General features: G+C 37.1%; 1 protein-coding gene across 4 annotated transcripts in view; it reads right to left on the reverse strand.

Annotated features, from left to right (window-relative positions):
• Nucleotides 1-1,311: 1,311 nt before the first annotated feature.
• The window catches only part of DIRAS2 (DIRAS family GTPase 2), a 35,356-nt gene continuing 17,463 nt past the window's right edge, over nucleotides 1,312-19,204 (reverse strand). Inside the window, exons 1-3 of one of the 4 annotated variants that reach the window (XM_027671003.1) lie at nucleotides 17,397-17,744; nucleotides 12,699-12,778; nucleotides 1,312-5,429 (exon numbers count right to left, since the gene is read on the reverse strand). In XM_027671003.1, the coding sequence (XP_027526804.1) occupies nucleotides 4,789-5,388 (600 nt within the window). In that variant the 5' untranslated portion in view covers nucleotides 5,389-5,429; nucleotides 12,699-12,778; nucleotides 17,397-17,744 and the 3' untranslated portion in view covers nucleotides 1,312-4,788. Of the gene's footprint in view, nucleotides 5,430-12,698; nucleotides 12,779-16,101; nucleotides 16,227-17,396; nucleotides 17,745-19,204 lie in introns of those variants that run through there. The other 3 variants (XM_027671002.1, XM_027671006.1, XM_027671004.1) reach the window with 3 other exon arrangements.

Raw genomic sequence — 19,204 nt, forward strand, 5'->3', positions numbered from 1 at the left:
GAGGCTAAATGTTTTCTCTATGCCCTTTATTCCTCTGGTTAATTTAGAGGAAATTCTGGGTCCTTTGCAAAGAGCATCCAGGTACATACTTTAGAAGGTACTCAAGCTCAGCTCTCCCTCTCTTAGTAGTTTTAGTGCAGCTGTACTTTAGACACACTTGACTGCATGAAATAAATTTGTGGATTAATCAGAAAATGTGCACAGAAGGTGGGTGATAATGCCAGTTAAAATGCCGATGAACTAAATGTGACAAGAATGCACGACTTTGAATGAGGGGATGTGTTAAAAACAAAAATATTTTCCACTGGGAAACGGGAGGAGTAACAAATGACCAAAACAAAATTGAAGGCTGGCAAATTTTGTGATGCTTCTGGTGTTTCTGTGTAATATGATACGGTAAACATTTATAAAGCAATTAGTGACTGAATTGTGCAAAACCCAGGCCACTGAATTGGCACATCCACTGTTGTACAGTAGGCTGTAACAGAACCAGGACAAAGCATAGTAAATGATGGCACATTAGAAGAACAAAAAAAAAAAAAAAGGAACAATAGGAATTAATAAGAGTCCTGGGGTGTTTCTTACTAAAAATAAAATGCTTCTTGGACTGCCATGTGCAGCGAGGTGAAATCTGTAATAAATATTCGATATTTCATCACTGGTTCAAATGCCTATCAGCATGCATAAGTATTCAAGCTTGTTTTCTGACTCTTTTCTCTGTCAAATATGAATTATTACTTACAAGGAGAAATAATTGTTTAACTGAACTGCTACTACTGCATCTTCTCTATTGCAAGAAGTGTTAAAGTATCATATTTGACATTTTTTGCAACAGGTGGTGATATAAAATGCAGTAGTAGTAAATTTTGCAAAAACATCAGGAATTTTATAGAAATGAGGACCAATGGCAAGATCCATATAGCAAGTTTCAATTTTTCACAAGCACAAAGTTTTATCTGCCATTATTTTTAAGTAAATATTAAGATATATAGACTAGATTCCAGAATGATTTTGATTTTTGCTGGCCAAAAGGAACACCCACTGATGAACTTTTTGGGGGACTTTTTACTGAAGGCAGATTGCTTTGAAAGGTAGGTATTTGTCACAGTATAATAAAGGAAGGGTAAATATTGGATAAGATAATACTGGTCCAATTCACTCAGGATTAATTTGTATAGCTGAAGACTCTGGGACTCTGCCTAGCATGTAAGAATCTATTCAAAGAATTGCCTTTACAGTTTTAAAAAATATATAATATACTTATGAAACAAATAAAATGCAGGCATCAACAAGACTTCTTCTAAACTTATGTTTAGATTTAAAACTTTATTTTGCATGTTGAGAACATCACCACACACATGGAAACTTGTAGGCACAAATTACTTCATATCCAGTTTTCAAATAAAACAATTGCTAATGAAATTGCAACAACACATTTTCATGATAACTATATACTTAATATTTCACATACACATATAAAAATCATGCATTTTAAAGATTCATTTTGGCTAGATCATATTTTCTGGGTGCTAAAATTCACTGCAGACTTACGTATTTTAAATATTCTTTATATACTTTTTAAAGAGATTATTATACTGATACCACATTCTCAAATAAAACACAAAATGTAACAAAGCTGTATATTTTCTTTATTTAGCTTATATTTTTTCTGTATTAAAAAAAATAATTCTATAAGTAATAGCAAAACAAATGTTTTCAACCAGCTTACACGTATGCAAGATATGTAAAATCTAATAGTATAAACTAGGATGGCAATGCAAGGGTATAAAATATTTTCTCCTTTGAGTCTGTGGTCCTTGAGTAATATTGCTTCTGTTCTGGCCTTGCTTTTATACATGCAAGTCCATGAAATACTTCATGGCTTATAATGTAGCAGGTGAGGAATCAACTGGAAACTAAAGGAAATGGTCCTCAAGCCTAACATTGGCAGCTACTAGTTTTATTTCCATATTTACCATACAATTACTCTTTTCTTGCTATGAGGCACATTCAGGAAAAAGTCCAGGGCCAAATTTCAGCCTGTAATATCTTTGCAGTCAGTACATTTTAAGTAATTCAGATCCCCTATATTGTACTTCTGCAAGATACTTTACTATGTAAATTATTCCTCCAGTTAAGGAAATAATGTTAAAAGGTCCTTTATATAGCTTTTTTTTTTTTTTTCTGTCTTTGATTTTCTATCATTATTCCATGCTGGCTGCTAAGGCATGTGCCATGCATGATGACCTTTGGCACTGGTGTGTTAACATCTCTGGGTAACCCCTCTAATTTTGATCTTTGTATGTCTCCTTAAGGTTGATCATGCTTTTTTCCCAGCTTCATGCATGGGATCAAATGCTGTGACGTTGAGTATCATCAGCAATTTTTTTTTTTACACCATCGATGTATAAACATTTATAAAAGTCTTACCAAACATAGTGCTTTTAAATGCTTTGCATCCCTGATCTGGAAATACTGTTTGATTTATTGACAGACAGTCAAGAAAGATGCACCTGGCTGTGTAAGCCAAACCAGGCTTCTTTATGTGTTTCAGAAACTATTTAAGAATGTGAAGAGACAGTCTGACAAAACACAGAGTGAGCACTGAACTGGGACAGAGGAGACCTGCTTTTCTTCCTGGGTCTGCCACTAACCCACTGGGCAACCTATGTGCAGTTGCTTCCTCTCTTCATGCCTCATTTTCACCACCTGAGAAGTTAAGACAATGATGCTGTCCTTTTTGCAAAGTGCTTTGAGATTTATGGAGAAAGAGTGTTGTGTAAGAGCCAGGAATTTATTGTCAGTGAAGAATCTTAGCTTTTTTTCCATGCCCTTTACAGTTTTTTCTTCTAATGCAATGAAGTAAATACACACAGAAAAAGTCTTCCTGAAATAAGTAGCAGCTTCACACTTGATTCTACTGGTGCCAGAATTTCTTCTGAGTGAAAGACAAAAGCTGTGCTCCTTTCTAGACAGTGCTAATAGCAATTCTTCCTCAAAGAAATGTATACTATCACTCTACTTGTGAAATACCTGCACAGTTGTTAGAAAGGTGGAAGGTAAGCAAGCAATAACTCTGAAAGAAACAAGGTAGCAATTTTTAATGCAATTACTGCATTTGAGCATCTCCTGGAAGGTATTTATAATGCAACAACATGCATGCTAGTAATATTAGTACTTGACTTCATTTCCCCATGTTTCTTGACATAAACATTTACTAAAAGTATGGTAGGCTTTTTTATTGGTTCAAAGCAGTTCCTAAGGTGCAAATTGTGACTTCTGTAGTTTTAATGTGTCCTTTAAAAACTGTATGTGCTTATTTTATGTTAGATGGCCTTTGTTATCAGTAGGATTCATACTCCAGTCATTCATATTAGTTTTTAAAAAAGCTTTGGAGAGACATCCAGGCAAGCTCACATTTTGTACAGTTTTTTCCCCTTTCAAAGGTTTTGAGAAGAGAAGTTTCCCCTGATAGAGTGTTTTAAATATTTTCTTTTTCTATTCTGAACTTTGTGTTGCATTGTAACACAGTACTGACTGCAACCCTTAGTATGCCAAATCCTGTAGTGTTTATCCTTTATCCCAGAAAATCTTGTCTTAGAGGCTCCAATGGGCCCTAACTCCAGATGTAGGATTTGGTTATACAAATAGTCACAGCAGCTCAAATCATGAATTTAAATGGCAAATATAAAACTCTTCAGACAATATAAAGGCAGTAGATCTAGTAGTGCAGAAACATAACCCCATTCTGATTGGAATATGGTAATGTAAAGAAGCATCACTCATCTAATCTGATAAATTAAATAAAAACTTTGTATCCTGCATTGACCCCTGTCCAAGGGTACCACCAGTTCACCAGTTCAAAAGACATTTCATTCATTCATTAATCACACCATGTGTTCATTTAACCAGCAGCAGCATTTGAACCGAGTCTTTCCCACAGAGGTTTTTTAGGGGCCTCCCCAGTCAGTCCTCCCGGGGGAAGCTTTCTCTTTGTATATGTACACCATTTTTATACAATCTGACATTCTCCACAGGCAAATGTCTGTTCTTCTGAAACATATTTGGGCCAGAAACACAGGTCATTCTTGAAGCAGCGAGTCCAGAAAAGCAGATGATCTCCACCTCTCCTGCAGGGACTGTCTTTTCCACAACCTTCAGTTCAAATACTGCATCCCACCAGAAAGAAATATCATGCTGAAGGGTAGAGACAATATCTGTTCCTTTTAAGTGCTATACCCACACTTACTTTTACTGTGCAATAGTTCATTTATTTGGCAGATCCAAGACTCTCTTATGCACAGTCTCCACCAGTCAGTAGTGAAAATGGCACAGAATTTTTTGTTTACAGCATTCTTAAGAAAAATGATTAATGCCACCCAGGATGCATTTGTACATTCTAGGTTTCTTCACAACTATTTCTTTGATTTTCTTCTGACATTATATAGTGTTTCTCTTGCAGTTATATGCAAATGAAAATATTATTGACTTTCCAAATCTTTCACATTATGTGTGTGAATGATGAAAATTCTTCTTTTCTGCAAATTGCAAAATTAGGTATCCTGGGGCATCTTTCCTTTTCTTCCTGATTTATATTCATTGAGTGCATGCTTTTTTATTTGTTGATTTTTGTCATAGCAACCACAGTATTTAATTTTTTTCAAATTCTGAAGCTTTCTTCCAGAATAGATACTAATAAATAGGATCTTGCATGGTTGTTTGGTGTCTACAGATTTTACATGTGTGTTCTCAGGTAGGACTTCACAGCTGACTTCCGACAATGCAATTTCACATCACCACACATTTGCCTTTCAGCTTCTCCTTCCTTTTCTGCTGCTTGCTTTTCTTGCCATCGATTTGTAAACTCACAGTCCTGCGTTTCTCCAGGTTGAGCAGCTCTTGGAACAACTCTTTCACGTTGTGGTTCGTCTTGGCAGAAGTCTCCATGAAGGCACATTTCCACTTCTTGGCCATGGCTTCTCCCTCGCTGCTCTCCACCTCTCGATTTTGGTTCTCGTCGTTTTTGTTCCCCACCAGCATTATTGGAATGCTCTCTATGTCTCCTTTAATCTGACATATTTGTTCGTAGATTGGCTTGAGTTCCTCCAAGGACTGTCGGCTGGTGATGGAGTAAACCAAAATGAAGGCGTGTCCTTTAGAGATAGAAAGACGTTGCATGGCTGGAAATTGATGGCTGCCCGTGGTGTCGGTTATCTGCAAGGTGCATATGCTCTTATCACAGCTGATCACCTGCCGATAGGTGTCTTCAATGGTGGGGATGTAGCTCTCCCTGAAAGTGCCTTTCACAAACCTCAGAACCAAGGAACTTTTGCCCACTCCTCCAGCTCCGAACACGACGACCCTGTAATCATTGCTTTGCTCGGGCATGTTTCCCTGTGTGTCACTTGGTCAGCTAGGGTGGAAAAATTCTAGGAAAGAAAATGACAAAAGCAAGAAGACAGATGTTAATACAGGTACATGTGAAGAGTGCACGTTGTCATATCTTTCCCAATAAGAGAAAAAAAAAAGTGACATAATTGATGGCATATTAGTTGTAGTAATTTAAGAAGATTTGCAAGGGGTTGCAGAATTATTTTTTCAGGAGTAAATTTAGGGTTTGCAATCCAGTCTGGTAACAAAAGACCTTCTTCATCACTTCATGGCTGATTATAAATTAATATCATGAGTTTCAGCATTCTTTCTACTGTACTAATATCCACAGAAATAAAAAGTTGCATCTGGGAATTTCAACAAGGCCAAGACCTGAACAAGTTGTACAGGCTGAATTACTCTTCTATCTCTAAAACAGGTTTTCTTAAACCATAGTTGAAATATGTTGGTGTATGAGTGCATACAGTCAATTACTCTGAATATGCTGCATCTTCAGTAGTTACGGAATTTATCTCCACTACAACTGAACAACTCTTTTTGAGTGACAACAAAGACATACTGGCAGATTATTCATCAGTAGCACAAGTATGCTTTGTTTTTAAATCTGTGTGAGCCCCACTTCAATGTGTTTTTCCACTTGCATTTCAGATCAGAGAGTGCATTTTGATAAAATCAGATTGCTCACATTCAGTCTGCCTTTTCATTCTAATATTTATCTTGCAATAGAGGATATTTAACATGACGCATGCTACACTTGTCGGAGAGGTTGTGCAGTTATATTCACAACATTTTTAGTGGCTTGTATTGTAAAGGTTCTCAAGTGCATATGTCAAAGGTCACAAAATCCTGTGATTCCTGAAGTCAGTTCCCCTTGGCAAAACCTGTATGTAAACATCAGGACCACAAATACTGGCATAATTGTTAAATAACAGAAATGATAAAGTCTTCAGGTGTTTACAAGCTGTAGCTGTTTTAGAATTCATTGAAATAAATGTGAAGATGATTTTGCCCTCCTATTAGTAGCAACTTATTAGGTACACAGCACATACAAGTCTTTTTCATATTTGGTGAGATTTAAGCAAATAAACACTAAAAAATTGAACCCTAAAATTGAAGAGAATCTAGGATATTGTTACTTTTCAGACCAGATTTAGATATATAAGAGGTACATGCAGGACAAACTGCAAAATCCGCTGAATCTGTATTTGTTCTTAAGAAAATGAGCTGTTTTAAAAGATAACCTCACCCAAGTGCCTTAATGGCACCAAGTGATTAAATCTGCCTGTTGCAATTTTGCCTGGGTAGCAGTAAATCCAGAACAACCCAAAGGAATTTCTTTCCTTTGAAGGAAAGCTCTCAAGATATTTCTTCAATGCACCAGAAGGAGTGATTGCATTGCTAGGTGGGATCTTAAGTTACCTTTTACCTGTCTAGCAGCAGGACAATAGTGATGATCTAGAGATATGGGTGTTAGTGGACCCTCCATGACCTTATCTCAGTTGCAATCTCACACCCAAATTTTTGCTTCTGCATTTTGATGCCGTTGCTGGTTTGTGCCACTTTGACTCAAGCTATGGCAACCCATGCTGCATGAATGTCTTCATTTTGTTGTTCGAGCATACCCTGATTTTATCCTCCTTGTCCAGGGCATCCTATGCTGTCCTAATTCTAATGTCTGAGCAAGCTGAAAACATCTGTCTTTACACAATGTGTTGGATGAAAGGGTTGTACTTCCTCATTTGCCATAGGATAGGCAGAATAACCAGTGCAAGGGGGCCTGCTGATCCCAAGGCAAAGTGGAGAGCTGTCACATCTCTGCCTACCCAGCCTGGCTTCAGGCAGATGATGCCTAAAAATGGAAGAAAAATTCTCGAAACAGTATTAGTATAGATGAGGTAGAGAGCAGTTCTTCAGTGAAAGCTTTCAGGTGCGTGCAGTACATCACAGAAGGGAGCTTCACCCCCTTCCATCTCTCCTATGCTACAGTCATTTTCTGAGAGACTTGTTTAAACACAGGAAAGACAGAAAAATAAGAGTGTTCATCCTGAGGCATTGAAGCAAAATTGTTTTTCTGAGACCAGAATTCAAGGAATGGAAAGGAAAAGTAGCCTCAGAAGACACACTGGTGTTTGTGTTTACAGAAGAGGGAAAACCCTCTGAGGAACAAAGAAAATGGGTGAGCAGCTCATGATGTTAAAAAAGAAATAAAAAAAGAAAACCAACACAAATCCACCAAACGAAGTAGGTAGAAAAAATTGAGGAGGAACAAGAGGAAGCTAGGAGAATGTTGTTCCACTGAGGATAAACCTGTGCCTAAGAGCTGCAAACATGCAAATTCAGAACAGTCATAGAGTTTAGAGTTGTGGATGACTGCACAGAATGAGCTATCATAAGAATTATAGTTTAATAATTTCTTGTGAGCAAAAAGGCAAGAGAGGAAAACCTGGGTATTCCACCTCAGAAGCATATAATTCATATAATATGCAGTGTAAGAGCTATGAGACGAGGAGAAAAAAATGCACTAGGAAAATTTTTACTATGAAAATCAGTGAAATGTGGAGTAGAGAAATAAGATTTTAAAAACTAGCTGAGTGCACTCCTGCTTTATTATGCTTTATGCTTTCAGCATACTCAGAAATCTCAGAGAAATCTGACACATATGGTAGCCCAAAAGATAGAATAAATTGAAATGTGGCACTGAAATGGCATGGTAACAGTCCTCAAAACATAGCAAGTTACTGCAAAAAGGGAGAGTGTATATCTGTAGTGGAAAAAAAAAAGCATTAATGGGCTTACATTGTAAAAGAGATTCCCATTAGACATTTGGAAAACTTTACAGTGGTAAGAAGAACAGACCTATTGCTTAGGGAGATTTTGCAGACAGTCTTTAGAAATTACCATAGTATCAAAGGATAAGTCCAGCCTGGTGGTCCCAACAGGGTCAGCCACAAGACCAGGGAAGGTTGTTCTGCCCTGTCCGGGTGTGAAAATATCCATCATTTATTCCCCACAGCCTCTCTGGGAAACACTGCTGACTTACTGACAGGATGACTTTTTTCCCCACTTATACTTGTCCTGCTCAGGAACTGAGAGGAAAAAAAAACCCAAAAAACAATCTCATGCACAGCTTTTTGATCACACTGAGGAGAAAGTATTTCCTATATATGCCTTTTATCATTTGTTGGTATGCTCTGTGTGGATCTGGTCAGAGAGTCTCCTGCAGTGAAAATCATTCTGTATGTCTGTGGTGCATTTGCACACAAGTATTCATTTGTTAACTCTTTCCATGCTGCCCTTTAGTTTGCTGATGTTCTTTGTCTTAAAATACATTCATGAAAGCACACAACAGAACAAAATAAAGTATGATATTGTTCCATCAGCTTTCTGTATTCTTGTCAGTGTAGGTACGGAAAAATTAACTTGATAGAAATCTGAGTTTTCAGATGTACAGGATCATTTCTCATTCATACTTCGAAAACCTGTTTCATAATCTGCACATAAAAAAATGCTTTTTACACATTAAAATTGACTTATTCGTAATAAAGCCTCATTTGCTGCTTTTGCTACTGTCACAACCTGCATCAGTGGAAATTTACTATCGTCCTCTGAAGTGTCAGTTTATCAGCACTATCCTCACTTGAAAAGGCAAAATACTTTCCATAACGTACATCGATACCCTTCATTTTTTAATTCTCTGATTGTAAAGTTCAGCAAATCACTGAGTCTGCACCTCTGCTGACAGCTCTGTTTTCTGCAGATGCTCTGTTAGCACAAGGCTCGAGTTGCTGTAGTTCAGCTACTGCAGGTGAACTTGATGGGCTGTTCACAGGGACAAACCTCTGCCTCCAGTTCAAACTCAACTTTGTGTTGGTCTGCATGCTTTCCCCATTTATTTCTGACATGCCAGGTAAAAGAACTGAAGGGCTGCTCTGTCAGAAGGACAGAGTTCAAGGTTTGAGCCATTTTAATATAAAATCAGTTGTTTTATTATATAGTGCTAACAAAAATATTCATTTAAAACGTTTGAACAAAGTACTTCACATTATAGTTTATGTTCTTTATAGTTCAAACTCTTCATGTTCTTTGGCTGACTAATTACATGTAGGTGTATTAGAATTTATTAAACCAATGTTACTGATCCTGTACTTAGCCACTGGATCTCCAGAGTTATTTTCTAATTGGTTTTTTTTTTCTGTTCTAATTCTTCTATCAATTGTATTTGTAATTTGCCTCTTATGTTTGCATTTAAGCTATGGATAACATATACAATAAAAGGCAAAAGGCATAGGATTGCTGAAAAATATCTTCCGAAAACTAATCTACTTAAATAACTACAGTTAGAGTAACATGAGATGAGAATCTCACAGCTCATGAACTCTTTCAGGTCATACTTGAAAATAGGTACAAAAAAAATATCACTCACTCTCCAGTATTTCCAGTATTGGGTTTTGTTGCAAAAGATTTTCATCAGGTTTGCACTGTTAGACTACCATGAAATCATAGATTTGTTATTTTTTTACTAGATGGTATCTTTTAGTATAGCATTCATTTTGTGAAACAACGTCATTGCTTTCTGGAGTCAGAGACTTTGATTACATCTTAACTGATTCAGTTATTGAGGTTTTATGATGTCCTACTGAGATGTCAGTCTCGTGTGATATACAGCAATTTTCAGATGTTGGGTATTAATTTCCTGAAAACTCTTTTTCTTCAGGTAAAACCATCTCATGTCAGTCAGTGGTTTTTGTTGGTTTTTTTGTTTAGTTGTTTTGCTAGTTGTTTTAAATCTAAGGTGATGTCTGTGTTTATATTGTCGTTATTATTATGAAAATTCAATAAAGGATAAGCAATGTTTTTAGTTCAAAATCTTGCCTCAATTTAAACTAGCAGCCTTTCCAGGCTATCTAGTGATGACACCACTATACAAAGATACAAGGTACAAGGTGAAGAATGTATCTATAATTAAGATGGATTTCAACATGGCTGTAAGGTTAATGTCCATTTCAACATGTCAAATGCGAAAAATGTCACATTATTTTTATATAATATAGAAAGAGAGCTCTGCAAGGAGGTTTTGCTTGGCAGAAAACCAAGGAAAGCAGGCATTCCTTGGGGAGTGTTTTCACTATATCTGCTAATGAACGTGGACTTCAAGAATGGGGACTTTCCTGCTTCCGGTGTCTTCAACTTTGAATACAAGATTGACTTTTTCATTCTTTTCCTTTTCTTGGCTTCTTTGGTCTTTTCAAGTCAATGGAAATTTGGACATATTTGAAGACCAAATGTTAACTGTTAAAACAGCTTTTTCTTGCAACATGAGACTCTATACATATGGAAAGAACTTTTTTATTCTCATGCTGAACAAAATGTTCTTTGAAAGTCTGCTTCTTGATCAGCTAGTGTAAATCATGATTTTTTTCACTGCATAAATGTGGTAGCACTTTTAATTTATGTTGTTTTTGACCATAGCTGGAGAGAAAAGCATTTATAGCATAATATTCTTTATCATCTGCCAGAAAGAAGGTGACCAGACTGAGTTACAGAGAAAATGGCATCTTCTGCGGAAAAAAACAAAAACTTGTGTGTCATAAATCTGCTGAGTTTACCTGATACACTGTCCTTATATGATATTTACTTGATCATCTTAAAGTAAGAGACAAAATCAGACATTCTTCTTATTCAGTGTATTCGTAGAAAGCAAAAATTCAAACCACAAACTCAATTTATTTAAACTGAAACAGTTTCCATTTTAGAGCTATGATTTCTACAATGTTGAAATTGTTTGAATTTGCACAGAAAATTCATAACTTAGAAACTGGGTCGGACTGAGACAGCAAAAAGCTAAAACTGCTCTGGGTGACCAGAATGTCAAAAAAGTGTCTGCTTTGGAGGAGTTTGGACTAAGTATGTTTGCTTTCAAATGTCCAAAAAAAAAGAAAAAAGGAAGAAAAATAAAAATTACTCTTTTTTTCCTTGTTTTTTTAATATATTTTAACCAAAGTGTTTCTTGCATTTTGGAACAGGTTTTTGACAACATTATAAATGTGTTTGCTACAGTACAAATATGGTGTAGTGCACCAACTTTACAAAGTCTTTCAGAGAGGTTCTCTGAGAGGTTTCCTTCATGCTCCTGGCCCAACACAGAAGAGAAACAGCAAGAACAGGAGTCTTTGAGAATAATTTGTTGCAAGTGTTTTTCTGTATTTACAGAGGGAGCTATTTGTATGTAAAGGAGGTAGAATACAGCCTGTATACTGGTCAGCAGTCACAGATGCTGTGCTCTGCTTTAGCAAACTCTCATATTGTCATCACGCCAACGTGGAAAATCTCATTCCCAAAACAATAGCTTTTCAAAATAGCTTTTGGTTTGAATCCCTATAAACTAACGGAACCCCCGTCAAAATGAAAAATCCCAAATGCATATTTATCACAGTAAGAAAATCTTTACTAGTTTCTGAAACTAGGTTTAACTAAAGAGGCATTGCTTGTTGAAGAGGGCAAAACTGTGACGGAAAAATGAATGATGCAGAAGGAACTGTTGATTCCCTTCTTGGCTGAGGGTTCTTGTGCAGAAAATGCAGAAGAACCTGAACTAACAAAGAGCTTTACAAGCAGGAGTACACTGAAATTTTGTGCTCTGTTGCTGCCTAAGAGCTTCCAGAACTAACCCTTGAGTAACAGGTATGTACTAATGAAACATTACCATAAAACAAGATTCAGTATCATTGAACACACTTACCATGCCGAAGAAAAAGCCTTACTTTCATGCAGCAACAGAAACATTATGCTGTATTTATCCAGGATGGACAGTTGGACACATTTACCACACCTAAAAACCTTATTTTCATGCAGAAATGGAAATAATATACTAAGTTCATCCAGGATGCACAGGGGTCCTATTGGTTGTCACTTCCTATTTAGTGGATTGGTTAATCTTAAAATTAAAAATGGAGCATTTCATTACAGTTTCTGTCTAAATTCATGATTTGCTTTAGGTATGTTAGATACTTCATTGACTTGAATAGAGCTATTCTTACATTTATTTATCTATTTGAGGACTTTGGTAAGCCAGTGTCTTAATCTTTAAGCGCTTATCATCATAACTCAGAAGTCTTTGTATATGTGTAGTTAGGTATTTGTGAATGGACACAGAGAAATAAAAATGTCAAGACAACAGCATTGTATTCAATTCCCTTTGGGACTGATTTTTTTGTAGTTTTCTTCCCAATTCAAACAAAATACTGTAGTTTTCCCTCAATTTTCAATAGATTTGATTTAACCAAGTAAAGAGAGAAAGATCAGCTTACAATGTTGAATGTTTGCCTTTCAACAGGTAGGTCATAATGTCACTGTGAGCAGTAGGGTTATAAATTGAAATTTTTCATTCCTGTAAATGCAGAATCAGAGACTCAGTTTGACCTTTCAGCCCCTCTGCTTTTTAATTGTAGAATACTGTTTCGGCATTGAGCAATGACTGTACATGTTGTAGTGAACTTCTGCTTCTCCAGATGTAGACTAGCCAAAATAAGTTCTGCATCTTATGGAAAAAGGTATGGGTTTTGGGTTTTCCTGGATGGAAAAACTTAGAAAAGCACAAAGCACCAAAAAAAATGCAAACCAAGAAAGAACATTCCCCAAATAATCATTTTACTCTGGAGGGTTTGGATGATTGCATATATTGCAAGATTCATAATCATTCAGAGATAATAATAATAAGCAACCAGCTATTTCTGTATAAAAGTGTGTATTTACACAGAAGAATAGTATATTCATGGAAAACTAACATGGAAAAAACCCCCTTCATTCAGCAAAAGAAACTGTATGAAGACTGGTGGGCCTTGTGCCTCTCACTGTAGCCCTCAATTCTGATGCTTTTACACAGCCCAACTAATATCCCAGGCAAAACAGTGCAGCTTAAACTGGGAACATTTTGCAACTCCTTTGTCGTGCAATAACTTGTGAATAGGTTAATGCAGTGGGTTTCAGGACCCAAAAGTGTCCCTGAAAAGTAATTAAATAATGCAGTACCATTGCTGATATGTTTTCAGACACTAGTAGGAAGACTGTTCTTCAGCTGAATACTTTCTGCGGATCAAAAGGTTTTGAAAAACAAAAGTTAAAGTATAACTTTGGGGTATTATATGGCAATAGCAGTTTTCTGATGGGAGTTTCTAAACATTCATAAGAAGCTATTTGTTGTCTATAATGTGCAATTTATCATAACCTGGTTTGGGGGAAAGTTGTATCCATTTTTCTTTTTACTCCAAAGAGTTGGGGTTTTTTTAATGATTAATTTGCAAATCTGCATCTCAGGACGTTTATAAAACTGAATATTTTCCCTACTGATTTTTTTATTATTATTATTTTTAAACAGAAAAGAAATTCCATACTAATATTCATCACTGTCCCAAATTTCAATTCTTTTTGTTCTGAAGCAAGAAAGGTAGGCTAAGCCCTTAAAGTAGTTTAGTCTCAATTCATGTTTCTTCTCCTTGTAGTATTAAACAAAATTGTAAAAATTATATTCTGGATATTAAAAAACAATTACTCAGTCACACACGGTAGCATTTTCATATTTGCATGAACAAATTAGGAAAACTGTAATGTTATTTATTCGGGCCAACAGCAATATTTTAGCTAATATTTGACTATTTAGATAACTAACTTTTTCAGAATAGATAGAAGTTGTCAGCTTAAATTTTCAGGGAAGAATACAAAATTAAATAAAAATAAATATAAAAGGACAAATGTTCTTTTCTTAGTAGTCCAGTCAGGACTACTGGACATTTTGGGAAGGAAACAACTGCAGTCCAGGAACGGATTTGCCCTTTTCATATGCTTGCTTTAATATGTATATATTTTAAATTAGGATGGTGAAAGGCTGACATAACTTCATTGGAACTTGTTCAGATTCAACTAAAACCAATTTCATTGCCTGCGGTCAGGGTGATGCTGACTGAATTTTACTGCCATAGCATATTGCAGTCCTGCATAGCCGGAGAGACTGATTTTAATCTTGGATACAGAAGCTTAACATTCAGCATTAAAATTATTTGCTTGAGGGGAGGTGGTCCTGCCCTCAGTGTGAGTTGAAAGGTGTATTTGTCACAGGTTTGACACACCCTTTTTCACATTTTGCTTGTCTTCCTTTGATACTCATTTCAAGAATTATACAGTCATCAGTATTGTGTGGTTGAGAATTAATCAATATTTGTTTATTCAAAAAGGCAAATTAAAGCATGTTCTGTTCTAATTAATATGTACAGTTGCATTGTCACTCAGTGGGGTTTCTTCACTTCTTTTCCAGCAGTAAAGTGAGATAATTTAGTGCACATTTTAATGCCACAATAAGAATGCAGTGAAAGTATCTGTTCACTGATACTTAGAAACCTTTGTTTGTGTGTAAAGTAAAGATACCAAATGGAAAAAAAAATTTCCAGGAATATTTTTTTTACTGGAACATTTATGGAAGTTTTTCATTTTAAAGGGAAATTTATGTTGCTAACATCCATGTTTTACAGAACTGTGATTTTTCTTCCTCCACGTAATATTGATGATTGCTCTATTAATCCTAGTAACATAAAATATTAAGGGGAAATTAGCAAACATTTAAAATCAGCCCCACATACCAAGCTAAATGTCCCACAGTGAATACTGTTTCAGTGTAAATGTACAAATGACCCAACACTCACAGTGTGGGAGACAGAACATTCGAATGCAGCTTATTATGTATTACAGAACAGTTACTGAAGTCCACTGTGAGTTGAATGCAATTCAATATAGTATACAAACCAAAGACAGTTAAAAAAAAAAAGAAGGAAGAAAAACACAAGTTTATAAAATATAGAATTAGGGGAAAAGGGAATATGTAATTTAATTCAGTCTTTCTGTAGGAAGGTCTTTGAACCAGAATATTGTTTATTGTATGTTTATTAAAAAAGCTAAGTTTGAGGCAATAGCACATACCCTGTCACAGTGAAAGTGTAAGTCTTTGCTTTGTCACACATGATGGTGGGATCTTTACAAGGGCGAGTGTGTTGGTTAGCACAAGAGAAAATTCCAATAGAACTTTGTCAGGTTATCCTCAAAGGAAGCTGGAAACAGTGCTGGTAACAACTTCAGGAATGGCAGTACCTGTTTATATATTGTTCACTATTTTAGTGGTACTACAGAGACTGCAGTGCGCTTAATATAATCTTGACCACTTGGCCAGAAGGAGCCATGCCTCTGAACTCCAATTAAATTCCAAAGAGCTCAGTTCTGCACTGTGAGAAAGAGATATTATTCAGCCTGAGGACCATCGGGGCTTATGAGTCTGCTGGTATAAACAATAGGGCAGCACAGTGCATAAATATGCTTTCATCTGACTTATGTGAGATATGTGGAAAAATGTGTTTCCAAAGACCTTGACTCTTCAATGCAGGCAACTTCCAGTGAAAAGTAAGAATGCTATTTAGTACTGAAAGAGACCTTCTGGGTTATCAAATCCAGTGCTTTGCCTCTGCAGGCAACCATTTCACATAATCCCTTCCATCAAGTTGCAACCAAAAAGCATTTAGAGTGTTTTCTATTACTTCAACTAGAATGTAATTTAAGAACCTTGCTGCTCTAATGGTTTGAAACCTTCCAGCCTAAGTGTATTCACAGCTCATTTATACCCATTCATTCTTCTCTCTTCCGAGGGACAAAGGATAAAAAGCTGTACATCACCATCATTCTCCCAGGTCCACGGGACCACTGATTTGCAGTTGCGTGTTTGAACTTGTTCCATATCTGTGCAATTCTTCATGCAAGAGCCTCAGAAACGTGGGGTGTGATGTGAGAGAGAGAGAGCATGAAACCTGGAGGAACATCACCTTTCGTATAGCCCCTGAACAATGGCACGGATCCCATTCTGTGTGAACTGGGCACTACTGCATTCAGTAAGGACAGAGGAACCCCAGGGAGCAGCTCCTTGAGCTTTTCTGAGTCAGAAAACTAAAAAGGGGAGGGAGGAAGGGGGAAGCCAAAATAGCCCTCTGAACCAGAATTAAAAACAGTGAGATCCTGCAAACGTTCTAGACAGTAAAACATATAACAGCAATCATTTTCATCAGATTCATTTACATAAAAAGGTGTGGGGATGCACACCTTACATAGCTGTATGTGTGTGCATGTATAAGCAGGCATATACGTGTTCACTTATATCCAGGTACTCATGAAAACAGAACATTCAGAAAAAGCCTTAAAATTAAAACACATCCAATCTTGTTGCTCCGTTCTGGGCTCACCCTTCCGTGGCTGAGTGGTGCAGCATACAGAACATTCCACATTTCACGGGGAAGATAGTGAGAGAGAAAGTGTTATCAAATCTGAATTCGGTCACTCTCAGGCACTTCAGAATGGTCTTTCATGATTTATTATCTTTCATTCAATTGCGAGAGACACAATCTACTGAATAAATAAAATATTTCCCGCCTGACAGTGGAATGCTGCAAAGTTGTATCTGTCTCAAAGAAAGAAACACCCAGTGTTATTTCACTCAGACTCCACGTTGTTGTATTCTTCCATCAGTTAAAATGTAGCTTTCATTAAAAAAAAAATAAATAAATAAAAATTAACCTCTCCTTAAACCTCTGCAGTGGCAGTGCTGTAAACTAGGGCAAAATTCAGCACATCGAGTTTTCATGAAATACAACTGGAAAAAAAAGGTTATGAAGTCATTACTAGCATCCCAGCACAAGGAAAATGATATTGTTAACTGGTCATTATGTGTATGACCAGCTTCTGGTTTCCTTGCCAGCCCCAGTTTGCAGCATGCCATGTTCTCTACGTAAGATAGAAGCTTAGATCAAATCTTGCAGTCATAACTCACACGAAACTCCATCTACTTCAGAGGAAATTTTGCCTGAGTGAGCACTGTGGATTTTGGCCAAAGCAAATGAAGACCTCTACCCTCAGTGCAAAGCTGCCCTTATTTGTACGAGGTGACAACAGAAAGACAGTGGGGGAAAAAAAAAATTTACCTGTGTGGGAGCAGAAAGCTTCAAACGCTCTTCAGTTTCTGCCTGTCATTGCACCAGCTCTTCTCCCTCTCTGCCCTGGGTTTCCTCCACCAGAAAGGAGCCCCTGCCTTAATCAAGGGGGCTGCAGCCTGCGACGTCCCCTTGTGCCCTGTGTTGGGCTGCTGCCTGCCCTCTCCTCCCGCGGCTCTGCTCCTCTCCGCTCGCTCCCCGGTACCTGGGGAGTGGATAATGCTCTCCTTGGCTTGATCGCAGCCTCTCTGCTTTTAGGGACGGACTGACTCCAGCCCCTGCTAGTGCTACTGCCTAAATGGCGACGGCAAAGCTCATCGAGGCTTTTAACTGCCACCTACTGAATAATTGTGGAATATATATTTATATATAAGGTATATATACATACCGGCTGTAATTTTCTGGTTTTTCTCCACCAATCTAGTAGATTTTTGCAATCAGTCTCCAAAACCTCCAAATATTCCGTAGTTTATCATTTAAAGCTCTAGCTCTTACACTAATCTGTGCTTGTAGTTCTCCCTTTCTTTCAGCAGCGAAGCACAGACCAAGCCTGTCCCTTTAACTTTAAAAAGCTTACAAAGCCTTTGGTGAGGCTTATCTCCAGTAGGCATAAAACAGCAAAGCCCTATTCAAATCAATGGAGCTGTGCTGATTTATATTAGCTGAGAAATTAGTCCCTTAGTTCTAATATTTATTCACAGAAAAAAAAAAGAGTGAAAAGAAAAATGTGCCTTAAAAATAGCTTTTGTCCAACATAGTCCCTCAGAAATTCACTCATCTGAAACAGACTAGACTTTTTTTTCCCTGAGAGCAGTGTAAATCAGGATTCATGAAGTTTATGGACAAACATAAATTAAGATGTTTTATCCACCTTTAATGGTGATGATATTTTATTTTTCTTTTTTGGCAAAAAATTCATAGGCAAGATCTAATGGCCCCTTCAGCTGTTTATTTTTTAAAATAACTCCTAGTGCATTTTTCTCGGTTAGAAGTGGTGTCCACTGAAGGTGTCTGAACTCCTACTGCAGAAAGAAAGTCTAAGTACAGGATCTCCCTGTGAATACCCAGGGACGGTGTGTGGGGATGCCACCCTCATAACCAAACAGTAGGGGTATGTAGGACTACGGTTTCTCCAAGCTTGGAACACCTAACTGAGTTGAGTTTTGACATAAAAGGGCTCTGTGCCTATGCCGAGGAGCACTGCCCTGTGGAGGACAAGTAGCACCCAGCACCCAGGGCACAGCAGCATGGAAAGTGTTCAGTTTTTAGGCTTGCTGTGTCTGACCAGTTAGCTCCCAACAGCTGGTGTGATAATTTTTAAACATAACCCTTGGTGGCATTTAAAAAATTGATTTGTCTGTGTTTTAAAAATGGATTTGTTTTAATTGCTTTTATGAAAGATCCATTTAGCACTCTAATGTTTTGCTGAACACAGAGATGAAAAGGTTTCTCCTCCAAACTTGTGTTTTACAGAGTATGTGTGTATTAGTATGCATGATGACCTGGCCAATATGCCCTGAGGAAATAATTTGCACTAGTGTGTGGTTCTGCTAGAGAATAATCCTGGCTCCTGTTTCCATAGGCTCCCAGGCAGCAAGCTGTGGATCAAACCACGTGCTGCCAGCCTGCTCTCTTGCCTGACAGCAAAGCCCTGCCTTTGGTTTCGTCACCACTTCTCAGGAATATCTTAATCCTGTGTGCTTGGAGAATTGGTTAATCAGTACCTCAAAACCAAAAAATTACAGTAATATAATTACTGCAACACAGAAAAGTTCAGTCTATAAAGTTTATAATATTGC

This window comes from Neopelma chrysocephalum, unplaced genomic scaffold, assembly GCF_003984885.1.
Source record: "Neopelma chrysocephalum unplaced genomic scaffold, ASM398488v2 Primary Assembly neopelma1_97017, whole genome shotgun sequence".
NCBI lineage: Eukaryota > Metazoa > Chordata > Aves > Passeriformes > Pipridae > Neopelma > Neopelma chrysocephalum.